At 46.1% G+C, this 16,631-nt stretch overlaps 1 protein-coding gene across 1 annotated transcript in view; it reads left to right on the top strand.

Annotated features, from left to right (window-relative positions):
- Positions 1-379: 379 nt before the first annotated feature.
- Positions 380-16,631, top strand: part of USP50 (ubiquitin specific peptidase 50) — a gene marked incomplete at its 5' end in the record, with an annotated part of 46,164 nt that continues 29,912 nt past the window's right edge. The window contains 6 exons of the mRNA XM_079767502.1: positions 380-432; positions 3,086-3,280; positions 3,514-3,709; positions 7,982-8,191; positions 9,579-9,721; positions 13,088-13,220. Coding sequence (XP_079623628.1) covers positions 380-432; positions 3,086-3,280; positions 3,514-3,709; positions 7,982-8,191; positions 9,579-9,721; positions 13,088-13,220 — 930 coding nt within the window. The remainder of the gene's footprint in view (positions 433-3,085; positions 3,281-3,513; positions 3,710-7,981; positions 8,192-9,578; positions 9,722-13,087; positions 13,221-16,631) is intronic.

The raw sequence follows: 16,631 nt of genomic DNA, 5'->3' as shown, positions 1-16,631 counted from the left end.
CAAGCGCGTGCGCGCGCACTTGCTTAATAAACCTACACAAGAGAACCTGAGTGATGGAGGAATAGATGTTATATATTTAGTTCATTCTTTGAAACTGAATCTGCTACAAAGTTTTTAAGCAACCAAGTAACAGTAGCTCATGGCAACATGTTAGAATATTGAAGATGAACGGGAAGGATTATGATGCATAGAAAATCCAAGTTGGAATGCAGCTGCGGTGCAGATAAAAACCAGTTTGCAGCTACTGAAAGGAGGGGGGAGGGACATATAGTTTATTACAAACAAAAGGAGCCACGATAACAGGCTGGGAGAAATGAAGTTAAAAGGACTAGAAGTAGCTCCTGAATAGCAGTGGAAAGTCCAGCGTGGGTTCCCTAACATGACTTCGCAGCGGCCCTCCCCCGCGGATGACTTCGGCATCTACTACGTCCTGTGAGCCTCTGTCCACCGCGGCTTTCTCAGCCCAACTCGGGGCGGGAGGGGGAGCCCACGCTAAAGCAGTCGGGGAAGGTGCCGCCTTTGGAAGGGCTCCCCCAGACCTTACCCACTGGAGGTCCCCGGAAGGAAGGGAAGATGCTATTTAATATGCAGGCAGTAGATATTTCCGAAGGGTGACACCGGTAAATAGGAGTGAAACGACCCTCCATGTAACAGTGAGCCCTTTCAGACCCGCAGGGTGGTGCGGGGCGGCGGGGGTCATCTCATGGAGACCCCATTTAATACCGTAGATGGAAAGACATCTCATAAAGGACAAAGATGCGGGCTGCCTGGCGCAATAGCCAACATAGAAAAGAAAACTGGAGGGAGGAGGACTCCCCAGGAGCCCAGAGAGTTCCCGCCCCCGTGCAGGTCTGGCTGACTCACCTGAACGCTTTAGTTCTAGAGCTCACTGTTAGGGACGTCCTGGATCAATCAGTCACTTCTTTAAAAAGATCTTAGGTTACCTCCTATTCCCTATGCAATCTGTGCCACATGCCTGCATCATTTAATCTAATCCTCACTACCAACCTCTAAGGCGGGTAGCAGTGCTCCTGTCTCATAGATGAGAAACCGGCATGAGTCCCAGATCTTGTGACTGGTAAGCGGCAGGTCAGGGTGTAAATCAAGCTATTTTCTCACAAAGTCTATACTCGTACTCTCTTTCCCTCTGTGTATGTGTGTGTTTTTCTATGTCTATATATACATCTATACGAATAAAAGCCTAGGTGGTCCTCGCGCCCTCGTGGGATGCCCTCATGTCATCACAAGATGGCCGCCACAAGATGGCCAGCAGGGGAGGGCAGTTGGGGGTGATCAAGCCAGCAGGGGAGCAGTTAGGCATCAATCAGGCCAACAGGGGAGCGGTTAGGGAGCGATCAGGCTGGCAGGCAGAAGAGGTTAGGAGCAAACAGGCAGGCAGGCAGGTGAGCAGTTAGGAGCCATCAGTCCTGGATTGTGAGAGGGATGTCCAATCCCAGGGGTTGAGCTTAATCAGGCAGTCAGACATTCTCTGAGGGTGCAGGCCAGGCTGAGACACACCCCACTCCATGCACGAATTTCATGCACCAGTCCTCTAGTATATAATATGCATGTAGTGTATATATGTGCTTTTAGTATATCTACATAATATGCTCTCAATATGTATATATGTATTTGTGTACACACACCCAACTATTAATATCCTATATAATAAAAGGCAAATATGCAAATTGTCCCCTCCACTGGAAGTTCCACCAGGAGTTCGACCAGGGGGTGGAGTCAGCTGGCCAACTGCCCGCAGCCCCTCCCCCTGGCCAGCCAGCCCCATGGGTCCCAATTGGGGTGAGCCGGCCGGACCCCACTCATGCACAAATTCATGCATCAGGCCTCAAGTATAATATATAACTCAAAATAACTCTTGACAGATGGTAGGTAGGTAGGTAGGTAGATAAACATTCCTTCTTTCTACATACCACTGCACACCCCTTAATATATCGCCATAGGCCAGTGATGGGCAACCTTTTGAGCTTGGTGTGTCAAACTTCGCCAAAAAACTGAGCATAACTCGGGTAGTGTGTCACTTTGAGGAAAAAACATTATTTTGCAAATGTTTCATCCTCAGGAGCAGCAAATGTTTCATCCTCGGCATGCGGCCGCCTCAGCGGCCGCGTGTCATCAGAAATGGCTACGCGTGTAGTGCTGACATGCGTGTCATAGGTTCGCCATCACTGCCATAGGCAAATGACTAAACCACTGAAACATAGTACCTCATCTATAACACAGGATTTAAAAATAACTGTACATACTCCATAGAACTGTTGCTAGAATTAAGTGGGAAAATACATGTTAAGTACTTAATATAGCGCCAGGCTTAATTCATGATGGCTATTGCTATTATTAACTACTATCTATTATTATTACTACTACTAATAGTTACATTTCTTGCCCAACAAGAAGGGAGGTGCTTTGGTATTTAGGGGGAAAGTCTGCGTTTTTAGCCAAGCAATGCCAGGACTCTGAAAGGTCACTACGTTCTGGCCCCTTTGGTTTTAGGAAGAAACTTTATCTCTGCTTATTTGGCTGCAGGCACCGTTCAGAGAGTTCTGGACTAAGTAATGCAATTTTAGACTCCAAGCTTGAATACTGCTGTCCTGGTGGGGGATGTGCTAGATGGAAGCCTTATTAAGAACTCTTCTGGCCCTGGCCGGGTGGCTCGGTTGATTGGAGCACCCTCCTGTACAACAAAAGGTTGCATGCCCTGGTCGGGGCATACAGGAGGCAACCGATGGATGTTTCTCTCTCTCATCAATGTTTTTTCTCTCTGCTGTCCTCTCTCTCTCAAATCAATAAACACATCCCCGTGTGAGGATAAAAATAAAAAATAAAAGAACTCTCTGTGTCATGAAGTTGAAAGAGACTGTCATTTGTACATATTTTTAAATTATTTTTTAAAACCTTAATTGTTGAAAGTATTACATAGGTCCCCCTTTATTCCGCCATCGACCCCTCCAGCCGCCCCCACCCCCCGCCCCAGTCTGCGTTCATGGGTCATGCATAGATGCATACAAGGTCTTTGGGTGAGTATTCTCTTTCCTCACAACGCTCCTTTCTTTCCTCGTGGCCCCAGCGCCGAGTGTGCAGATCACTGCCACGCCTCCCCGGTGCACAAGGCTGGCGGGAACCAGCCGCACTGCCAGGGCGTGACGGGCCTGCGGAACCTGGGCAACACGTGCTACATGAACGCCATCCTGCAGTGTCTCTGCAGCATCTCGCCGCTGGTGGAGTACTTCCTCTCCGGAAAGTACATCACGGCTCTTCAAAAGTAAGGCCACGCGTGTTCCCTGCAGCCCGGCCCCTGCCCCCGCTCCCCCAAGGCGACGCTGGGCAAGGAACCTCTGGGACCCCTGCTCAGGTCGGCAGAGGCTTCAGCGCCCAGATACCAGTCTGGGGTGAGGGAAGTGGGAGGGTCGGCCGGGAAGGGAATGAAGCTTGGTTTTGGGTCCGAGGTGCCCTCTCTCTTGAGAGCAGCCAGAAACGCCCCTCCCTTCTCCCCAGGGATTGCAGCAAAGTCGCCACCGCTTTTGCCTACGTGATGACAGACATGTGGCTGGGGGACTCAGACTGTGTCTCACCAGAAATATTTCGGTCAGCTCTTGGCAACCTCTACCCAGCGTTTATGAAAAAGACACAGCAAGACGCTCAGGAATTCTTGATTTACGTCCTGAATGAGCTTCATGAGTCTCTGAAAAAGGTAAGTAGAATGAATGGCCTTGACATAGGAGGGACCTTCTGCTCCATCCGCAACTTTCACTTTTCATTCCTTCGTCTGTTCAGTCAGTATTGCTGCTCTGTGCTCAGTTGCTGGCGGGGGCGGGGCTCCAGGTTAGCGTTTGGATGCGTCTGTGCTTCCCTAGCTGAGCCGGTCATCAGCGTCACCGGGAAGAGGTCAGGACCCAGCTTCCAGGCCTCGCTCCAGTGCTGTGGGCGCGGGACGCCTGCCTGGTGCTCTGGGAACGCTCACTTGGTATTTCCAGGGATCAAACCCTACTCCGTTCCCTTTGCCAATTACCTCCGCATGGACTACTTCTTAAAAGTGAAAATCACATTTTTTAATAAAAAATATGATTCCTCCTGAGTTACAACATACAGAACTTTACAACTTAAAATAAGTGTTCTTGGTAACAACAAACCCAAGAAAGTATTAAGTTCGGCCTTAGATTACAGACAGATCTGTGTACGGTAACGTTTCATCTTCATGCCAAACACACCCAACCCGAATCCCTCGTTCACTTAGCACCGTGGTCGGCAAACTGTGGCTCGCAAGCCACATGCGGCTCTTTGGCCCCTTGAGTGTGGCTCTTCCACAAAATACCACGGCCTGGGCGAGTCTATTTTGAAGAAGTGGCGTTAGAAGAAGTTTAAGTTTAAAAAATTTGGCTCTCAGAAGAAATTTCAATCGTTGTACTGTTGATATTTGGCTCTGTTGACTAATGAGTTTGCTGACCACTGAGTTAGGACATTTAATAAACCATGAAATTGCCACTTACTACGGGTTTTGCTTTTATTTACACGACTCACTGCCTTCAGCCTTGACTGGAGACCCACAGTCCCCAAAGATGTGTCCTTGAGGTTAGGCGGTGTCCTTGTGGTGTCCGCTTACCTCATCGCTGGCTCCAGGAAATACTCAGCGTAAAGGATCACAGCATAGCCATGGGTCCTTCTCATCTGCAGCCTGCGGTTCCATTGTTCCTTTTTTTTTTTTTTTTAATATATTTTATTGATTTTTACAGGGAGGAAGGGAGAGGGATAGAGAGCTAGAAACGTCGATGAGAGAGAAACATCGACCAGCTGCCTCCTGCACACCCCCCACCGGGGATGTGCCCGCAACCAAGGTACATGCCCTTGACCAGAATCGAACCAGGGACCTTCCAGTCCGCAGGCGGACGCTCTATCCACTGAGCCAAACCGGTTTCGGCCCATTGTTCCTTTTAACTCCTTATAAAATATTCACGGCTGCCCTTTTTCTAGCCAGAGGGAGGGTGGTGGTCAGTAAAAGCACCTGGGTTCTCACGGTCAGCCAGTCAGAAATAAACAACACTCTGGTTCCCAAGACCAAACTTGGAATTAGAGGCACTAATTGCATCCCTGTCGGGGGGGCAGGCCTGGGCAGCAGGTGTGATCCCAGAAGGAAGCCCAAGTGGAGCAGTGGGCAGCTCCAGGGCAGAGCTGACCGGAGCTAACGCGCCTTCCAAGTGTGTCGGGTCCCTGACGAGGGGTGTGCTCCCCGCTGTGCTGCTCCTGAGAGGGGGCTAGGGTCGAGCCAGGCGCCCGGCCAGTTAGTCGGGCTGCCTCGGAGATTTAAGATCTGCTCTTTTAGAAAGTGTTCTCGGAATAGACATTTCTCCAAAGAGGACAGACAGATGGCCAATAGACACATGAAAAGATGCTCAGAGTCACTAGTTATCACAGAAATGCAAATTAAAACCACAGTGAGATGTCATCTCACACCTGGAGGAATGGCTGTCATCAATAAGTCAACAAACTGACAAGTGTGGGTGAGGATGCAGAGAAAAGGGAACCCTCGTGCGCAGTTGGTGGGAATGTGGATTGGTGCAGCCACTGTGGGGAACAGTATGGCGTGACCTCAAAAAATTAAGATTGGAACTGCTTATGATCCAGAAATTCCACTTCTAGATTTATATCTGAAGAAACCCAAAACACTAATTTGAAAGAATATATACACGTTTATGTTCACTGTAGTGTTATTTTCAATAGCCAAGCTATAGAAACAGCCCAAGTGCCCATCAGTAGATGAGTGGATAAAAAAGCTGTGGTACATATATACAGTGGAATATTACTCAGCTATAAAAAGTAATGAAATCTTACCACTTGTGACAGCATGGATGGACCTAGAGAGGATTATGCTAAGTGAAATAAGTTACTCAGAGAAAGACAAATACCATGTGACTTCATTTATATGTGGGATCTAAAGAACAATATAAATGAAGAAACAAAACAGATCATGAATACAGAGAACAGACTGATGGTTGCCAGAGAGGTGGGGGTTGGGGGTCAGAATGAAAAGTCTGAAGGGATTGAGAAGTACAGATTTGTACTTAGAAGATAGTCATGGTATGTAAAGAACAGCATAGAAAATATAGTCACTAATCCTCTCTAATAAAATGGTGATATGCAAATTAACCATCACTCCGCTACATAAGCCACGCCCACCAGCCAATCAGGGCGAGTATGCAAATTAACCCCAATCCAAGATGGCTACAGCCACAGTGAGCAAGGTTTCCCAGGTAACAGAGGAAGCCAAGCTTTCCATAGCCATTGCAGGCCTAAGCCTCCACTCAAGCTACAAAGTTTCAATTATAGAAGGTGAATTAACTGCCACAGAAATGGCTGCCGGAGCCCCAGGCTTGGCTCAGCTCCAGGCTACAAAGTTTCAATTGTAGAAGGAAAATAAATTCCAAATACCAGGGCCTCCCCTTGGGTTGCCAGGGGGCGTGGCCGGCCTGCAAACCACCACAGGCCCCTCGCTCAGGCCGCCCCACACCCCAAGGGAACCCCCACCCTTATCTGTGACCCCCTTCAGGGCAAACCAGCTGGCCCCCACCTGTGCACCAGGCCTCTATCCTATCTCATAAAAGAGTAATATACAGATTGATCATCACTGCAACACACAATATAGCTGCCCCCATGTGGACACAAGATGGCCACCACAAGATGGCCAGCAGGAGAGGGCAGTTGGGAGGCACCCGGCCTGCAAGGGAGGGCAGTTGAGAGGGACCAGGCCTGCAAGGGAGGGCAGTTGAGAGGGACCAGGCTTGCAATGGAGATCAGTTGGAGGTGATCAACCCTGCAGGAGAGGGCAGTTAGGGGTGACCAGGCTGGCAGAGGAGGGAAGTTGGGGGCAAACAGGCTGGCAGGGGAGTAGTTAAGCATCAACCAGGCTGGCAGCAGAGTGGTTAGGGGGTGATCAGGCTGGCAGGCAGAAGCGGTTAGGGGCAATCAGGAAGGCAGGCAGGCAAGCAGTTGGGAGCCAGCAGTCCTGGATTGTGAGAGGGATGTCCGACTGCCCGTTTAGGCCCGATCCCACCAGGATTGGGCCTAAACGGGCAGTCGGACATCCCTCGAGGGGTCCCAGATTGGAGAGGGTACAGGCTGGGCTGAGGGACAACCCCCTGCCGTGCACGAATTTCGTGCACCGGGCTTCTAGTCTATAATAATAAAAGCATAGTATGCTAATTAGACCAGACATCCTTCCGCATGACCTTCCTGATGAAGCCAGGGCTGCGAGGGAAACCTGGGTCCCAGGTGCCTGCCGACGGCCAGAGGGAAGCCGATGCCAGCAGCCGGGGAAGGAAGCCCTGCTCTTGCACAAATTTCGTGCATCGGGCCTCTAGTATTGTAATAACTGTGTGTGGTGCCAGGTGGGTACGGGAAATATCAGGTGGGTCACTCTGTAAAGTATATGATTGATCATTATACTGTACCCCTGAAACTAATACAACATAATAGTGACTATAAACTGTAATTGAAAAAAAGTTTTAATTAAGAAATAAAAATAATTTTAAAAATACAAAGTGTTTTCTAACAAAAGGAGAAGTGGCTAGGGAACATAACCTGAAGGGACTGGCGGGGAGATCAAATTCCTTGATTTCACCTCTAGATCAGCTGCCAGGACTGAAAGCTAGTTTGAAACTTACCTAGAAACTCTTCCCGGGAAAAACTGCCTCCCAGGCCGGGCCCTCTGTCACTTTATCATGAGGCTGAGCTTCTGGAGCCACAGCCATATGTTACCAGGTTAGGGTACCATTCCTCAGCTTCACTAAGGAGGGGATTGGCTGGATTATAGGAAGCCACACAAACTACATGCTCTTACGTTCCCACTCTATGTATTGTCTGAATCCACAACATGGTTTCTGGCAGCAATGCATCGTTCTGATGGAAAAAGTCAAGTCATTCTATTAAAACCTGTTTGATAACCAGTCCTTGGTTTTCATTCCTTGATTAGTACCACCGAAGAAGGTCCTGTGAGACAGGGTCTATTCCGCGATGCTGCAGGAAGGCGATTGCCAGCGAGACCTCCATCGTCACCCGGCTGTTTGAAGGGCAGCTCAACTACAGCATCATGTGCCTGAAGTGTGAGAACTGCACCTACAGGAACGAAGTCTTCACTGTCCTCCCCCTCCCCATCCCATCCGAGTACAAGTGCTCTCTCCAGGTAGGGCTCGCTCTCCTGCTTGCTTTCTTCTCTGTTCTATCCAGCCCTGGATTCTCTCAGCCTGTTTCCTGTATTTTCTAGTATGAAAGGGGCTGCTTTATAACTTAAAAAAAAATTGGAAGCCATGATGATAATATTTTATAGAAAAGCGACAGACAAAAGTGCAAAAAATGTATGGCCTTTCCTTATCTCAAAGGTCTGTAGGTCCATTTTGGGAACTAGATATAAAAGATTCTGACTCAGTCTTGAGCTCTTATATTTTTATTTATTTATTTATTTATTTATTTATTTATTTATTTATTTATATTTAAAATATATTTTTATTGATTTTAGAGAGGAAGGGAGAGGGAGAGAGATAGAAACATCAACGATGAGAGAGAATCATTGATCGGCTGCCTCCTGCAAGCCCCCCACTGGGGATCAAGCCTGCAACCCCGGCATGTGCCCTTGACCGGAATCGAACCTGGGGCCCTTCAGTCCGCAGGCTGATGCTCTATCCACTGAGCCAAACCAGTTAGGGCGAGCTGTTATATTTTTAGACAAAAGCTGTGAAGTGTGTTGGGAAAATAGAATGGAATCTAGTGCCTAGTTTACTTCTTGAATTTCCTTCACCATAATACCAAAAGCTGATGTAGCAGAGGGTGTGGTGGTAGAAGGCAGGGAACAGTTTGGAGGCGGGAGCAATGCGTCTCCTCGCAGGATGATACACATTTACCAGAACTGGAGAATGGAATCCCACTACTTATTCAGAACGGGACTTGTTTGCAGATCCAATGGCTAAAGACGGCTGGAAACGAATCCCAAAGCCCTAAATGAGGTGCTGGTGTGTCTACCGAAAGCAGAATCTGCCCTCCTCGTCCTTAGGTTAATGGTTTGCAGAGCTGAGGGTGCCTGGCCGCACTGAGGACATCTCCCGGGCAGGGATCTCACTCTCTCTGTTCTGCTGGCTTTATTAGGGGTCACCTCAAAACCCCGAGACATGGTCATGGTCCAATGACCAGGTCAAAACACTGAGCTGTGGTCATTGTCCGATCACCAGGTCACTTTTGTGATGAGACGAATAATGTAAAACAGCTGCCTGACTGGTTAGTGGGAACTTCACCGTCAATATTATTCTGAAGTAAACATGCTGACTCAGAGATTAGATCCGAATGGGCACCTGGACCCATTTCAGTGACGGAAGAGAGCAGGAAGCACCTCCTTTGCAGGGAGACGTGACCCTCCCCCCCCCCCCCCCCCCCCCCGCCCAGGTGCAGCTTGTGACTTGGCATGGCCTGGACCTGCGGGCACGGAGGGAGGCAGCACGGGTTCTGGTCACAGAGCTCTTCCGAGGCTGCAGTATGAGCGGAGTCTGGGTGCCGCTGACCCAGCTTTTTCACCTCAACAGGACTGTCTCCAGTGCTTTTTCCAACAAGACACGCTGACCTGGAACAACCAGATTCACTGCTCCTTTTGTGAAACTAAGCAAGAAGCAGCTGTGAGGGCCAGCATTTCCAAAGCACCGAAAATAATGATCTTTCACTTGAAAAGGTATGGATTTTGACATTTTGTGAGCATATTTTTTTACATATATTTTTATTAATTTCAGAGAGGATGGGAGAGGGAGAGAGAGATAGAAACATCAATGATGAGGGAGAATCATTGATTGGCTGCCTCCTGCACGCCCCCTACTGGGGATCGAGCCCGTAACCTGGGCAATGTGCCTGGGACACTTCAGTCCGCAGGCGGCGCTCTATCCATTGAGCCACACCAGCTAGGGCGAGCATATTTTTTGAACAGCTTTATCAAGATAGAATACAATACCATGCAATACACCCACTTAAAGCTACAATTCAATGGTATCCAATATGTCACACTGATTTTTTAAATTTTGTGGTAAAACATATATAACATAAAATTTGCCATTTTACACTATTTTAAGTGTATACTTCATTGGCATTAATTACATCTATGTTGTCCAACAATCACCACTATTTCCAAAACATTTTCATCACTCCAAACAGAAACTCTGTACTCATTAAGCGGTAACTCCCCATTCCTCCTCCCCCTGACCCCAGGTAACCTCTCATCCACTTTCTGGGTCTATAATTCTGCCTATTTTAGGTGCTTCATGTAAGTGGAATCATACAACATTCATCCTTTCTGCTGGCCTATTTCACTTAGCATCATGTTTTCAAGGTTCATCCAGGTGTGCCAGAAGTTCGTTCCTTTTTATGGCTGAATAATATTCCACTGTATGTATGCCAGATTTTGTTTATCTGTTCATCTGTTGATGGACATTTGGCATTCACTTTGAGTGCTTTTAAAAAATAAATTCCCATTACAAATTCTGATTCCACGGGTCTGAGGCAGAGTCTAAGCATCCCTATTTTAATTTTTAGATCCCCCCACCAAATTTTATTTTAAAACTTTTGAATCTACAAAGAAGTTGAAACTATATCATGAATACCCATATACCCTAAAGTGTTCATTAGTTGGTGACACTTTGCCACATTTCCTTTCTCTTTTCTGTCTCTCTCTCCTCTTTCCCTCCCCCCACCCTTCCATTTTATTAGCGGAACCATCTGAAGTAAGATGTAACACATGGCATTTCATGCTTCCGTACTCCACCACGTATCACCTGAGAATAAGGACATTCTCCTGCATAATCACCATTATCACGCCTAAGAGATGTGACAATAATTTCATATCACCTAAGATACAGTCCATACCTAACTTCCCCCATCCCCGAAATGTCTTTTATAACTTTTTTCAAATCTAGGATCCAGTCCAGGGTCCTACATTGCATTTGGCTGTCTCTTTCCATCTAGAACAATCTTTCCCCCTTTGTATATATCTAAACTTTGTTTTTCTTATATTGAGCCTTTAAGAGCCCATTGTTTAGACTGTGTCTTGTTCTGGATTTAGTTAATTGTTTCCTCATGCTTAGATTCAAGCTAAATTTTTAAAAGTATATTTGTATTGATTTCAGAGAGGAAGGGAGAGGGACAGAGAGATAGAAACATCAATGATGAGAGAGAATCCTTGATCAGCTGCCTCCCACAGCCCCACTGGGGATTGAGCCCGAAACCCGGGCATGTGCCCTGACTGGGAATCGAACCGTGACTTTCTGGTTCCTAGGTGGATGCTCAACCACTGAGCACTGAGCCACACCAGCTGGGTCAGACTAAAATTTTATTTTATTGTGTTTTTTTTTCTTTAGCAAGAATCTGGCATAGATGATGTTGTGTGCTTATCACTTTGCATCAGGAGGCACATCATGAAAGTTTCTCTCACAATTAGTACTGTTAGGTTCGATCCCCTAGGTAAGGTGGTGACTGCAAGATCTCCCATTTAAAGCTGTAGTTTCCCCTCTGTAATTGGTATTACCCTGGACCGATGGACACTTTAACTTAATGTGCTTTGTATCCATTACTATCATCGTTCTTCTTGATGTTCAAATTGTTTAAAATGGGCCAGTGAGAGCTGCTTCAAGCTTTTGTTACCTCATTATTAGCTCATTTAGTTTTAATAAAATATAATTACAGGCACAAAATTCATCCTTGTTAGATGCACAGTTCTATGAATTTTTAAAAATGCACACAGTCATGTAACCATCAGTCAACATATAGACTATCTCTATCACCCCAAAAAGTTTCCTCATGCTCCTTTATTTATTTATTTTATTTATTTTTTCTCATGCTCCTTTATAATCAATCCCTTCTCTACTCTCAGCCCCTGGAAATTTCTGATCTGATTTGTATCCTTATAGTTTTGCTTTTTCCAGAATGCCCTGTGTTATACTATATGCAGCCTTTTGAGTTTGGCTTCTTTTACTTAGCACAATGTTTCTGAGATTAATTCATGGTGTGGTGTGATGTAGTGTAGTGTAGTATTTTTATTGCTGTGTAGTCGTCACTTTTATGAATGTACCACGTTCACCAGTTGATGAACATTTGGGTTGTGTCCAGTTTGAGGCAGATGTGGATACAGCTGCTAGTAAACATTAGGATATGGATTTTCACGTGGATAGAAGTTTTCATTTCTTTTCAGATGATACCTAGGCATAGGATTGCTGGGTCATATGGCCCCTTCGTTTTTGCAAACAAGGTTTCTTGCTTTCAGGCCTAAGCCGACCTCAGGCTCATCCAGGAATCACCCTGCCCCAGACCTAAATCAGCCATTTTCCCAAAGTGAACCTAACTTACTTTTTAAGGAGCTCCAGGGTGGTTCTGCGATGGACTCAGCTTTGGGAACTGCTGATCCATATGGCAAATAGAGAGTGTGGCAAGCGTTTCACAAAATGTTATCTTATTAAAAGATGTTAAGACCTCAGAGCTGGAAAGCAGGACACTGCCGAGACCACGTGTGCTGAGATCCAGAAGAGGGAAACTGAGGCAGCCTGGCTAGCGTGAACGCACCAGCCGCTCGCAGTGAAGTCTCCAGGCGCTGCCAGGGTGGTTCCTGCGCCCGCTGCCCCCGGATTGACTCCACACTGGCTCAGGTCCTGGCTCGAGCTCTTGGCCCTCTCCAGTCTCCGTGTCCACAAGGCCTGTGGATGCAGAGCTCCTAACTCAGGGGTCCTCACACTTTTTAAACAGGGGCCCAGTTCACTGTCCCTCAGACCGTGGGAGGGCCCGACTATAGTTTAAAAAAAACTATGAACAAATTCCTATGCACACTGCACATATCTTATTTTGAAGTAAAAAAACAAAACGGCAAAAACACCCGCATGTGGCCCGCGGGCCGTAGTTTGAGGACGCCTGTCCTAAATATGTGTAGATAAGAAAAACCTGTGTGTACACACCTGCACCAAATAATCTTTTTACGAAATTACTTTGAACTGTACTTAGAATTGGTCAAGCTACGGGGACTTCATTCATGAGTGCTTCACAAACTCACTTTTCATCGCTCCAGGTTTGACATTCTGGGTACAATGAAAAGGAAACTGAGAACCGATATTCATTACCCGCTCACTAACTTGGACCTTACTCCTTACATTTGTCCAGTTTTCCGGAAACATCCTAAATATAACCTCTGTGCAGTGGTGGTGAGTAAAATACAACTATTTAAAATAATACAAATTTAAAGAAAACTGTAGAATTATCTGCTTAAATGCCTACTCCTTCTATCTTTCCCTGACTTCTCCTATATGTTGCTTTTTAAAAATATATATATTTTATTGATTTTTTACAGAGAGGAAGGGAGAGAGTTAGAGAGTTAGAAACATCGATCAGCTGCCTCCTGCACACCCCCCACTGCGGATGTGCTTGACCGGAATCAAACCTGGGACCCTTGAGTCCGCAGGCCGACGCTCTATCCACTGAGCCAAACCGGTTTTGGCTGCTTTTTAAAACAAAATATAGCGCCTGGAAACTCCCTGCTTTGACCCTGAGCAGTAGAGCAGTGAAAGAATAAAATGCCCTGGCCGCTGCCTCCTCACTTCCCCCGACTCAGTGGTTATTTCAGATCTAGAGATGTTTGCAGATTGTGCTCTAGGGACAGTAGAAGAATAACTGTGAGCCCCTCTATGGCCAAAGCCCCCAAACACTAGGTACATAATAGTCGCAGACTCATTGCCTGTATACATCCAGCCCTATGTATACAAGCCTCAGAGGCCCCTTTGGGCTCTGTGTCAACTCTCATCATTGCGGATTCCCAGAAGGAAAGAAAGCCTAGGGTATATTCAGACCAAATCATCTACTATGTAGGTAGTAGTTAATAACAGCAATAGCCATCATGTATTGAGCCTGGCATTATGTTAAGTACTTAACACGTATTTTCCCATTTAATTATTTCAACAATTCTATGGAGTACGTACAATTTTTAAAGCCTGTGTTATAGATGGGGTACCATGTGGTTTAGTCATTAGCCATGGCAATATATTAACCTTTTGCACTTGGATGTTGAGTGTGACTCGACATGGTTAGCATTAGAATAAAGGAATCGAGAAAAAAGCAAGCAAGTGCAAAGGGTTAAGGGATGTGCAGTGGTAAGTAGAGAGAAGGAATGTTTATCTACCTACCTACCATCTGTCTGTCAAGAATTATTTGGATTTATATATCATATATTAAGAGTGGGTGTGTGGGCCATGGCCGAGTAGATCAGTTGGTTAGAGCATTGTCCTGATACACCAAGGTTGCAGGTTTGATCCCCAGTAAGGGTTCATACAGGAGTCAACCAATGAATGCATAAATAAGTGGAACAACAAATCGATGTTTCTCTTTCTCTCTCAAATCAATAAAAAAAAAAAAGTAGGTGCGTATATACACATACATATATATGGCATATATATATATACATGAGATCATAATATATGCACATATTGTATACATATATTAAGAGCACATATACACGTGCATATAAGATATGTATATCTATCTATATATATAAAAGCCTAAGCGACCTTTACGAGGGAATGACCGGAACAATCAGTCGCTGTGACACACACTGAACAAGCAGGCAGGCAGGCGAGTGGTTAGGAGTGAGCAGGCAGGTGCGTGGTTAGGAGTGAGCATGCAGGCGAGCGGTTAGGAGGGTGTGGTCCCGGATTGCGAGAGGGATGTCTGACTGTTGGGTGTCCGACTGCAGGGATTAGGCCTAAACTGGCAGTCGAACATCCCCCAAGGGGTCCCAGATTGTGAGAGGGTACAGGCCGGGCTGAGGGACCCCCGCCTCCCCCCATGCACGAATTTCGTGCACCAGGCCTCCAGTATACATATAAAAACATACACATATACATAGAGGAAAAGGAAAAAAGAACACATAGACTGTAAAATATAGATCTTGGTTTAAATCCCAACGCTGCCACTTACTAGTACAGGATCTGGGACTCTTGTGCCAGTCTCTCATCTATAAAACAGGAGCATTGTTACTCGCTTATAGACTTGCTGTGACAAATAGATTCAATGATGAAGGCACATGACACAAGTTACCCTCCCCAAAGTTCATGAAGACATTCAACTATATTGTCACATAAAAAGCTTGATTTTACCTTAACACAGTTTTTAAAATTATTCTTAAAAATGTCCATTGTTTACATTTTCAATTTTTTTGGCAAATGTCAGTTTTTTTCTTTCCAATTATTACATCTCTTGTTTCTTTTTCTTGTCCTACTTTTCTGCCTAGGACACCCAGTATGTGTAAAATATTGTGTTACTCCCTTCTAGACTGCAGTTTCTGCTGAAAAATCTTTTGATAGCCTTAGGTGGGGGGGTGGGGGGGGGTTGGGGAGGCCTTGTAGTGACAAGTTGTTTTCCTCTTGCTGCTTTTAAGATCCTCTCATTGCCTTTAATTTTTGACTTTTAAAATATAATGTGTCTCGGCGAGGGTCTCTGGGTTCATCTTATTTGGAACTTTCTGGGCTTCCTGTATCTTTTTATATTAAATACAATTTTTATATTTTAATGTCTATTTTCTTTCTCAAGTTAGGGAAGTTTTTAGCCATTATTTCTTCAAATAAGTTTTCTGCCCCTTTCTCTCTTTCCCTTTTGGGACCCCTATAATACAAATGTTAGCCCTCTTGATGTCCCATAAGTCCCTTAAGCTATTGTCGTCCTTTTAAAATTATTTTTTTCTTTTTGCTACTCTGATGGGGTGAGTTCCATTGTCATCCTTGAGTTCACTGATCCTTTCTTCCGTTTCTAGTCTGCTGAAGCCTTCTAGTGTATTTTTCAGTTCAGTTTTGAACTTTTGCTCCGTGACTTCTCTTTGGTACTATCTTATTTCCCCCCTCGTTGTTGAAGTAGTTCTCACTGTGTTCATCTGTTCTTTTCCCGAGTTTGGTGACCATTACTTTGAACTTTTTATCAGGTAAATCACTTATCTCCATTTCATTAAGGTTTTTCCCCGAGTTTTTACCTTGTTCTTTCATTTGAAGCCTATTCCTTTGTTTCTTCATTTTTACTTGACTCTCTGTGATGGTTTCTATGTTAGATAAAACAGTCACCTCTTAGCCCTGGCCGGGTAGCTCAGTTGTCTAGGGTGTTGACCAAAAAACCCAAGCTCCCCTTGGCCACTAGAGCCAGGCAATCCAGGGGGATCCCCTGGGCAGGCAGCAGCCCAAAAAACCAGGGCACCAGATACATGTAACAGCTCTCCTGGGGCGCTACTGGCACTCCAGAGCATGGCCAGTGGAGAGTGGAAAGACAGTGCCTCCCTCTGAGGTCCCCAGAAAGGATTACATCAGCCCACAGACGTGTCTTCGGTGAGGAGCCTGTCCCTCGGGCAGCTATGATAATACGCTGATGGCGCGCTTCCCACAGAAAGAGCTCCTGGGTCTGTGGCTTCTTGCTGTGCCTTGGTGGTGGCGGCAGTTTAAGGACGTTTTCTCTGTTGGTTCAAGTCCTGTGGGACCCACAGGTGTAAGCCCCCAGGGCCACCAGAGCCAGGCAAGGTAGAGGGGTTCCCTGGCAGCAGCTGCAAAAATTATAAGCTCCTTTCTGGGAGATACCGGCAGCTG

The sequence above is a fragment of the Cnephaeus nilssonii genome (genome assembly GCF_951640355.1).
Source record: "Cnephaeus nilssonii genome assembly, chromosome: 4".
NCBI classification, from domain to species: domain Eukaryota; kingdom Metazoa; phylum Chordata; class Mammalia; order Chiroptera; family Vespertilionidae; genus Cnephaeus; species Cnephaeus nilssonii.
Note: the sequence above shows the minus strand (reverse complement) of the source record. Positions and strands in the feature narration are given on the sequence as shown.